Consider the following 11346-nt stretch of genomic DNA (forward strand, 5'->3'; position numbering starts at 1 on the left):
AGAAAATAGGTATAGTACGTAAGCCGAGGAGCTGTAACTTTACATCCTAAGATGAGGCATAATAAACAATTATGTAATCAGTATGTGAGTTATGGTACAATGTGCCCTGTGAAAGGTCTACTGCCATACCCTCGAGAGAGAGAGAGAGAGAGAGAGAGAGAGAGAGAGAGAGAGAGAGAGAGAGAGAGAGAGAGAGAGAGAGAGAGAGAGAGAGAGAGAGAGAGAGAGAGAGATTCTTTTTTTTTTATTTGAACATTCTTTTCAGGGTCACTGTCGTAACCCTCATGGGAATCTTCAACAACAGTTTCATATTGTCAGACTCAAAAGTGCTTCAAGTTGTAGCTGATAGAATGACCTATGTTCCCTCTTATAAGGAAGGAATGACAATGGCCCTCACCGAAAAGTGAGTTGTAAGGAAATCCTTTTTACGAGTCTCATTGTTTGCTATAGCTGCTACAAATTTGATAGTATAACAAAAACTTTATGGAAAAGTAGTTTTATCTTTGCATACGTTGTGAAATATTGTAAAATTTGGTGTATTTTCTTCATAGTCAGCCAGAAAAAAATATGTTTAAGATGAATAATGCATTTTTTAACATTGTCTTGAACACCGGCAGTTCTGCACATATGTATGAACGACTATATATGGAGGTGATGATTGAGGAACACTTCACGAACACCGATGGGTCGACGGAACTCTATGTAACACAAGAAAGTCTTCTAGCAGATTTTTCTGCCTTCGTTTTGATCCGCGATGCTCCTTTTAAAGAAAAGATCGATAACTGTATGATGGTCTTCCACACGGTAATTAATCATATACGCAATATGAATGCAAAATATTTGTTACATGTTAAATGAAATAGATTTTATCATTATTCGGTTCCTCTTTCTTTAGAAGGTTAGAGTATATCCACATTTGGAATAAGTCTAATAGATTATTTGGCCGTTTCGTCCTGCCTCATCGCAGAAGCAAAGAGTTAGTGTGTGTGTGTGTGTGTGTGTGTGTGTGTGTGTGTGTGTGTGTGTGTGTGTGTGTGTGTGTGTGTGTGTGTGTGTGTGTGTGTGTGTGTGTGTGTGTGTGTGTGTGTGAGAGAGAGAGAGAGAGAGAGAGAGAGAGAGAGAGAGAGAGAGAGAGAGAGAGAGAGAGAGAGAGAGAGAGAGAGAGAGAGAGAGAGAGAGAGAGAGAGAGAGAGAGAGAGAGAGAGAGAGAGAGAGAGAGAGAGAGAGAGAGAGAATATGTCACCATTAAAGACGAGCACAGATTCGTCTTCATCTAGGTCTAGAAATTAGAGAAGTTAGATACTCAGACTGAGGCACCAAACAATGAGCTGTACGACTTATCCGAAAACGATCTAATACTGATTTTTACATTGGACTCTTACATGGTACATATTTGACCGCAAACGTAAATTACGAGCTTAATTGAAATCACACCGAGATGATGATGGTTTTCTATCCCGCAACTATTTTTAATTAAGAATTATGATCGTCCCAGACTAACGATAATGGACCAACAGAATGACATTTATAAGTAAAATTTTCTGTTGATATATACTAGGAACCAATGTTAGGAAAAAAATCACTAATTACATAAAAGCTCATAACCTTAAGCTAGATTATCGATCAATGCAAAAACTCGATTCTGATGAGTATTCTTCAAGAAACAAATAACCATTTCATACAGAAGAATGGGAATCCTACAGGTCAAGCTGGTTCGAATACTAAAGGAGCTACCCAGACTCCATAGAAAGAACTTTTTTAATTTTTGGTGTAACAATGTTAGCTACTAGGCCCCTATTAACAAAGATTTTTATGTAAAGTTTATCTCCAACGAACTCTTACTTTTAACCTCCCAATTTGTGCTTAGATTTATCTGAAATGTACAACAGAAAGGATGTAGCTTAACTTTTGAGAGTTATACTTAAGACAAAGTTAACCAAACAAAGATGGCCAGCCGTCGAGCCCAAGCCCGCTCGCAGTCTCAAGAATTATCACCTGCGTTAGGATGTTCTTAATGACCTGAGTGACTGAACTGTTGGCTATATGTACGCAAAGCCTGCAGAGGTGTTACTTGTGAGAACTGCACAAGAGAGAGTGATGCGCTAACTTTAGTAATAAAGGTAAAGAAAAAAGAATACAGTGATATTTAGTCAATGAGAAATGCAGCTCAGCAGCGATCATCATTAAGTCTTCCCGTGCTTTTTTTTTTTTTTTTTTTGGTTTGTCTCGTTTATCCTAGAACATGAGAACATAGGAAAATGAGGGAAATTGCAAGTATTGACGGGGATTCAGTCACCAAGTGCCACATGAATACTTTACTGAGCAACATTAAGCCTGTGGGCCAATTACCCAGTTAAAACATGCCCCCAAACTGTAAAACAGATGGACTCATAATCCTAATAAAATATACAATGTATCACAGCAAAATTCCTAAAATCCCATATAAAATGTAAAAAGATTCTTGCACACAAAGCACAGTAAAATCCATTATGAAAAAAAAAAAAAAAAAGGCACAGCATATCCCAACTATAACATTTCCAGATCGATCATGAATATAAAAGCATACAACACAAACAGCATGGTAACGTACACCTTGGCGCTCCATATCCTACTCCCACACATCCCCCAAGTGGTACATAATGCGCTGGACGTACCCTTCTGCCAGCACACTGCACGCACACCTCCGCCAGTACTCTGCAATATTACCTATCTCGAGTACATTCCGTATATACCCCATTATGTAAGAACTCTAATCCTTTCGTGAACACTTGATATTTCATATGTATACATAATTATATCAGCAAACCCAAAGAAGCACTCTAACCAAACATATACAGATTGCAGGTGTATCATTCTTTACAATCTAAACCCTATACATAATAATATATTCACACATTTCCGCCACATAAACTCAAAACAAACCACAGTAGTGCAAATACCATACCTTTAGAGTAGTAGATACAGTCAGAATCAGCCTACATTTACACTTTGGGCCGGAAGATCACCCGACACTTATCAATACACACAGACGGGAATGGCCACCTCTTCGTGGCTGCACCCGCCTCCAACAATGCCCAGCAAAACACCATCACCTTGCGCAATAATTTATAATGCTTGTAATATTATTCATAGGTGGTTTAATATCCTTTTTTTTTTTCTTTATGATATAACGCTAAACAAAATATATAGTTAGGAATAATTTTGATTACATAATAACCTAAAATTGGCTAATCTCATAGAAGGGACGGTTCTCAATTTTGCAAGGAAGAAAGGCATCAATTTTCCCTTCACATGTTAATACTACAGCACCAAGAAGGTCAAAATTTTGTCAATATGATATGTTCATTCTGACGAAATATCTAAAAAAAAGAAAAAAAAAAAAAAAAAGTTTCGTAGCCTAGTCTTTTATAAAATATGGCAGTGCGAGAGGCCTTGTGACTCGAGGATGTTTAGTCTGCTTTGGTGGGATCGACTGCTTCTCATATTTTGCATTATTGCATGCTTATTTGGGGTAAGTATATGTTTTCCTTCCACCCAAAGTTGTAGGAGACGTAATTCTACCGATGTGTGTTACCATGATCACTGTGTTATGAAATATTTAAGAAACACGACATTTACGTGAGATTTTCGGAGCGGACATGAGCATCGTCCCATCGGAGGTGAAGGGTTGACCGATTTTGACCAATAAGCTAGTAAAGAGTGAATATTCCTAACTGAAAATTTGCCTGGAGCAGCATAAATCATCTTTTCTCTAGCCTACCAAATTAAATGTGAAACTCGTTATATTTATTTCAAAAAGTGAAAGTGCGTGATGGTATGTCGGTATCATGTGGAACTGTGCCTGTCGGAGTTATTTGGAGGCTTCAAACAGTCGATAAATAATACATTATAAGACTACTGATGATGTGTTATATACGCTCATAATGACAATTCATGATTGTGGTTACTCTGGCTAGGATATCAGCTCCATAGATACTTCTATCTACGAGTTTGAGCAAAGATAACAGGGAGGTGTGAAATCAAGGGGATAGTTTTGCATGGAGGGAAAATTTCGCACGCGACACCGGAAAAGATTTAAGAAAACTACGGCGATAAGCACAAGTATGAGACGAACTTCAGGAATCTTTGTTAATAGAGCCGCAGGTTACTTGCCCACTGTTTATGCCTATCTATAGTTATTTGTATGAATCTCAGAGATCTAAATACTGTACAACTGTTAAATTAACAACGGACTGTAAAATGTAAATTTGCTTCCTTATGGAACGCCACTGCGATTTCTGACCAAAGATTACCATCTGCTACCCTATTTTCTTGTTTTTTTTTTTGTTCTCTTGTTTTACATGTGTACCTGATATTTATCCACATTAAATGTCAATTTGCCTATATGTCTCCATCTTTGTTGCAATTTTGAAATTATCATATGACGGATGAAATTTTCAAGATAATGTCATGGAAATATATAATTATGTACAAATGTTCTCTTTATACTCACTTGCCCATCGTTGCAGGCTGGCTTGATTGGAAAGTGGAAGGATAATGCAATGGATGATGTTCGCAGGGACGGTCGAAAAAAGCGAAGAAAATTAAGAATTGAGGCCGAAGAAACCATTGTCACTGCTGAAGGAATAATTAAGCCCCTTACCATGGTGCACATGCAAGGGCCGTTCCTCCTATATATTCTCTGCGTCATTGTCTCCTTCATTGCTTTCTTAGTTGAAGTCGTCAGAGGTCCTTTTCTTCAAAGCAACCAGTAAATCTCTGATTTCAAATAGTTGTATTTCTCCTTAGTTTTAGTTACATGAAGAATACATGTTTGATAATCACTTTGCAATCATATTTTCGGTACAGTAGTGACATTAATCACTAGGGGTTGATGATAGCCGATATAAATATATTGATACTTATGAATTTACTATTATCATTTATGTTATTCTTCTTCTTCTTCTTCTTCTTCTTATTATTATTATTATTATTATTATTATTATTATTATTATTATTATTATTATATTATTATTATTATTATTATTATTATTATTATAATCATTATCATCATTATTTTTGCTTCCATTAATATTATTTTGATCATTATCTCCCTTCATCAACACACTTCTTTCAATATAAGTGTATCCAAACTCACAAATCTTTAGGGTTCGGCGGCTGGATTAATCCAGTAGGTAAACATCGTCTCACGGTACATAATCGTCTCAGAACATTATATTATGATGTATCTATTGATTTACCATACCTTTACTCCTTACAGTATTTTTTATTGCTATTTTGCTATAGTATTTCTTTATAGTTACTGAGTTTATACGACCAACATTATTATATATAAGCAAAATATAGTCGCTTAATGTATCAAGCTCTTTCATTTTTAGACTTTAATACAGCACAAAAGCTTAATACATATTTTACCTCATCTCGGTAGATGAGGTAAAATGTGCACAGCTATTTTTGTTCGGTTTTCTTTGGAGAAAAAAAAAAAAAATGCGAACGAAACCGAGATACCCCAAGGATATTGCAGTGCTTTTCTAGCCGTGTTCCTAAGCTGTATCTTACCATAGCCAGAACATGATATGCCATCAGACTAAAAATGACATGAACTATCGAATTGTAAAAAAAAATATTGGAGTAGGCTACTTAGATGCCATTTGAGTTGATGGTTTGAGATCTGAGGTAGGAGTCCAAGGTTCTCATTACCTACTTTTTATTTTTATTTATACCATGTGGGCTTTTCACGGGAATTTATGGGCTAAAGGGGATACTTTTTAGGGTACCTCCTATTTCAAAGCCCACCCGCTAGGAAACCGTTGCCCTGAGTGAGGAAGCCCAACCTGCACTCAGACCGTGGACAGGATTCGAACCCGTGCGCTTGGAGACCCCTCGGATCCCAAAGCACGCATGGTTCCACTGTACCACGGCGGTTGTCTATGAAGTAGTGTTGTCCAGTCAAATTAATAATAATAATAAAAATAATAATATTATTATTTTTTATTATTATTATTAATATTATTATTATTATTATTTACTTTTCTTTTCATGATCGCTATCAAATGGAATTTACAGAATGCAAGAATTAATGAAAATGGCATGTGAGGAACGAGTTGGGAGAAGGCTATTGATTTTTGTCATTCCCACTATCGAGAGATGGTTTGCAACATTGTTCTAGCATAACAAATTCCGACATTCCTGGCTTCATAATGTAAATCAGCGAGTCGGCACAGTATGAAATAATGGTGATCCTTTTGAAGAATGATTGTCCTTCGTGTATTCCAGGCAACAGATGCCATGACCTTTCCTTCCGCTTTGACATTCTCTACTGTTTTGCTACCAATTCAGCTTGTACATTTTTCACCACTTATAGGCTTGATGACCTCATGCAGATTTCTTCACTATCATAAGTGCTTATGTTCTGAAATTAATATTCTTGACAACGGTCTCATTGAATTTTCATTATATTATATGTCAAGTACGTCCCCTTTCCAATTGAAAAAACAAATAAAGAGTTGAGTTGAAAACTTGGTTAGTATAAATCATTCTTGAAATAATAAGTTAGACAAATATTTTTTTAGATCTGCCTCCGTTTCGTAGTTAGCTGAAAGCTTAATAACCAATAATGTTGCAATCTTAGTTCAAACGTGGAAATGGTTTTCATATGCAACTTTTCTTTTTTTATTATCAATTCAAAATATCTGCAGTAAACTGCAATACTTGAATTGTATTATTTCTTGTAAAAGACTGTTCAATAAATGAGATGACAAAATTTTCGAATATTTATAAATAAAGTAAGAAGTATAATTAGATAAATAATATTATTGACAATAAATATAATATATATATATATATATATATATATATATATATATATATATATATATATATATATATATATATATATATATATATATATATATATATATATATATATATATATATATATATATATATATATATATATATATATATATATATATATATATATATATATATATATATATATATATATATATATATATATATATATATATATATATATATATATATATATATATATATATATATATATATATATATATATATCGAGAGGTGTTGTACCAGTTCCTCCATGACCTAGAGCAACTGGTGCAACACCCTACTGGTATTCCTGACCGTCTTGGAGACACGGCCAACATTCTTCATCTCTTCCTCACTTCTAATCCTTCTGCTTATGTTGTCACCCTATCATCTCCAGTGGGATCCTCCGATCACAATATCATTTCTATATCTTGTCCTATATTTCTCCAATCCATCCACAGGATTCCCCAAAGCGAAGGTGCCTCTGGCGTTTTACCTCTGCCAGCTGGGGGGACCTGAGGAGGTATTATGCTGATTTTCCCTGGAATGATTACTGCTTCCGTGTCAGAGACCCATCTCTTTGTGCTGAACGCATAATAGGGGTGATAGTGTCTGGCATGTAGGTGTACATTCCTTATTCTTTATCTCAACCTAAACCTTCTAAACCTTAATTTAACTCAGCCTGTTCTCGTGCTATACATGATAGAGAGGTTGCCCACAAAAGGTACTTGAGCCTTCCATCTCCTGAATCTCATGCACTTTATATCTCTGCCCGGAATCATGCCAAGTCTGTTCTTCAACTTGCCAAACACTCTTTCATAAATAGAAAATGTCAAAATCTTTCAAACAAACTCTCCTCGAGACTTTTGGCATCTAGCCAAAAACATCTCAAATAACTTCACTTCTTCATCTTTCCCTCCTTTATTTCATCCTGATGGCACCACTGCCATCTCTTCTGTCTCTAAAGCTGAACTCTTCTCTCAAACCTTTGCTTACAACTCCACCTTGGACGATTCTGGTCTTGTCCCTCCCTCTCCTCCTCCCTCTGACTATTTCATGTCTACAGTCAAAATTCTTCGTAACGATGTTTTCCATGCCCTTGCTGGCCTAAACCCTTCCTAAAAAGGGTGACCGTTCTAACCTCTCAAACTACCGTTCTATAGCTTTAATCTCTTGCTTGTCTAAAGTTTTCTAATCTATCCTGAATAGGAAGATTCTCAAACATCTGTCACTTCACAATCATCTGTCTGATCACTAGTATGGCTTCCGTCAAGGTCGCTCTACTGGTGATCTGCCTTTCTTTACTAAGTCTTGGTCATCCTCTTTTAGGGATTTCGGTGAAACTTTTGCTGTAGCGTTAGACATATATATATATCAAAAGCTTTTGATAGAGTCTGACACAAAGCTTTGATTTCAAAACTGCCCTCTTATGGCTTTTATCAATCTCTCTGCAACTTTATCTCAAGTTTCCTTTCCGACCGCTCTATTGCTGCTGTGGTAGACAGACACTGTTCTTCCCCTAAATCTATTAATAGTGGTGTTCTGTCCAGTCACCCACTCTCTTTCTGTTATTCATTAATGATTTTTTTAACCAAATTTCTTGCCCTATCCACTCCTACGCTGATAATGCCACCCTACATCTTTCCACGTTCTTTCAGGAAGTCATCATATCACGCAAGGACGCCACAGAACGCCTGACTTTTGATTTTTCTAAGATTTTTGACTGGAGTAGAGAAAACTTAGTTGTGTTCAATGCCCCAAAAACTCAATTCCTCCATCTATCAACTCGACACAACCTTCCAGACAACTATCACCCCCTCTTCTTCAATGACACTCAACTGTCTCTCTCTTCCACAATGAATATCCTCGGTCTGTCCTTTGCTTATAATCTTAACTGGAAACTTCACATATCATCTCTTGCTTAAACAGCTTCTATGAAGTTAGGTGTTCTGACGCGTCTCCGCCAGTTTTTCTCGCCCCTCCAACTGCTTACTCTGTATAAGGGTCTTATCCGTCCCTGTATGGAAGTTTTACTGTGTGACTAACTGTCTTCAGCCTCTTTTTTCACCGCCGGAATGTTGCATCGCTTTCTATCTTTTACCGCTATTTTCATGCTAACTGTTCTACTGATCTTGCTAACTGTATGCCTCCCCTCCTCCTGCGGCCTCGCTGCGAAAGGGTTTTTTCTGTCCAACTCGCTAACACAAGAGTTAACCAGTACTTTCAATCATTCATCCCTTTCACTGGTAAATTCTGGAACTCCCTCCCTGCATCTGTATTTCCGACTTCCTACGACTTGTCTTCTCTTAAGAGGGAGGTATCGAGGCATTTGCTCCCAAACTTTGGCTAACGCTTATACACTTTCCAGAGAGCCAGCACTTAAGTGGGCCTTTTCTTTTCAATCTTTCTTTCTTTTTTTTATGCAATTGGCTGGCATCTTCCCTACGTAAAAAAAAAAAAAAAAAAAATATATATATATATATATATATATATATATATATATATATATATATATATATATATATATATATATATATATATATATATATATATATATATATATATATATATATATATATATATATATATAGTGCCCAATAGCGATAATGGTACATTAACGTTAATGGGCAGTACAATTAACGTTAATGGGTAAGGACCCCTGCCCATTAACGGCTAATCGCATGGATCGGTTAACGTTAATGCACTGCCCATTAACGTTAACGTACTATTATCGCTATTGGGCACAATATATATATATATATATATATATATATATATATATATATATATATATATATATATATATATATATATATATATATATATATATATATATATATATATATATATATATATATATATATATATATATATATATATATATATATATATTTATTTATTTATTTATTTATTTATTGTGTGTGTGTGTGTGTGTGTGTGTGTGTGTGTGTGTGTGTGTGTGTGTGTGTGTGTGTGTGTGTGTGTGTGTGTGTGTGTGTGTGTGTGTGTGTGTGTGTAAAGTCTGAACAAATCAAGAACTATATTAATAAAACTTATATTAATAGAAACTAATAATATTTGCACTGAAGCAATCCGTTGTGTTTACTATTAAACTTAAAAATTAAATATCAACTTGTAAGACATTTGGGAGGGAGGCGAAACGGCAGGTTATGACTATTTATTCATTCCACGACACTATCATAAAAAAAGAAAGACTGAAAATAATTCCATTCCACTTTTGACGAAAGAAAAAAAATAAAATAAAATAAAAACAATGAGATGTTGCGTACTTTGGGAACCAATGGCATTTTCTTGGTCGTCCTTAAACAGCCAATCCCAACATAGCAATACTGCACGCATGCTTGATTGTCCTACAGATCTTACGATGAGCCACACCACAAAATAAGAACGTACCGGCACTGTTTCTCCTGTGCTGTTACGAAGTACAGGTTGCAAAGATGGTAAGTCTCTCTCTCTCTCTCTCTCTCTCTCTCTCTCTCTCTCTCTCTCTCTCTCTCTCTCTCTCTCTCTCTCTCTCTCTCTCTCTCTCTCTCTCTCTCTCTCTGATACATTTTATACTTTAAAAAAATTCCAGATAAAGATGTGGACGCCATCTCAGTTCTTGATGGTGCTGTTATTTAGTTTCCTCCTGCGGACAATGGCATTACCACCATTCCTTGGTGAGTGTTTGTGGAGCATCATGTGACCCTTATATTAAATTTCTTAAAATTTGTACATATAAAGGAATACTAATGTTGACATTATAACACACACACACACACACACACACACACACACACACACACACACACACACACACACACACACACACACACACACACACACACACAGGTATGGTAAATGAAGATCCACTGTGGAAAGCAAAGGACATTCTCAATCTCCTGTTGCCTGAGTCGATCTTTGACCGCTGCACTTTCCTCCTGCTCACCGATCAAACAATTGATTTTTCAACTGTGCAGAAGGTGAGCATGACTATCTGGTTAGGTAACGTGATTGAAGATATGATGCATAAATGTAAACTTGAGGATTTTAACAATCTGAAATCATTAAAACACACACACACACACACACACACACACACACACACACACACACACACACACACACACACACACACACACACACACACACACAGTTTCGTACAGGAAATATTGTTATCTATTATCACTGGTAGACATAACAAATAAAAAAGGGGAACGTTATTGTATCAAATGTAATAAAGGACTGAGAGGGGAATGAATATCATGTTTTGTGGCAACCAAGATATTGTTCAACTGAGAAATAAATATATACCGGATTATTATAGACTAGAGCCAAATCGCTTTAAATTTGGTATGTTGATGCACAGAAGAAAGGTTGAACTTTTAACAAACTTAGCGAAATTTATTAAAGTTTTGTTACGTCTGTTTAGGTAATTCTTAGTTTTATGTATCACACACACACACACACACACACACACACACACACACACACACACAGGTAGCTCAGTGG

General features: G+C 35.9%; 1 protein-coding gene across 1 annotated transcript; it reads left to right on the top strand.

Annotated features, from left to right (window-relative positions):
- Nucleotides 1-645: 645 nt before the first annotated feature.
- LOC123517998 lies at nt 646-4891 on the top strand. Its single transcript, XM_045278500.1, has 2 exons — nt 646-804; nt 4509-4891. Exons 1-2 carry the CDS (start codon nt 646-648, stop codon nt 4752-4754), a joined length of 405 nt encoding a protein of 134 aa, XP_045134435.1. The 3' UTR covers nt 4755-4891.
- The last annotated feature ends 6455 nt before the right edge of the window (nt 4892-11346 follow it).

Source organism: Portunus trituberculatus, chromosome 43 (assembly GCF_017591435.1).
Source record: "Portunus trituberculatus isolate SZX2019 chromosome 43, ASM1759143v1, whole genome shotgun sequence".
Lineage (NCBI taxonomy): Eukaryota > Metazoa > Arthropoda > Malacostraca > Decapoda > Portunidae > Portunus > Portunus trituberculatus.

What these genes read in the sequence shown, in the direction of transcription:
- LOC123517998 (XM_045278500.1), top strand. Translation starts at nt 646, where the DNA reads ATGGAGGTGATGATTGAGGAACACTTCACGAACACCGATGGGTCGACG. An exon ending in GTATGATGGTCTTCCACACG is followed by an intron (nt 805 to 4,508) that starts GTAATTAATCAT and finishes CCATCGTTGCAG; the next exon opens with GCTGGCTTGATTGGAAAGTG.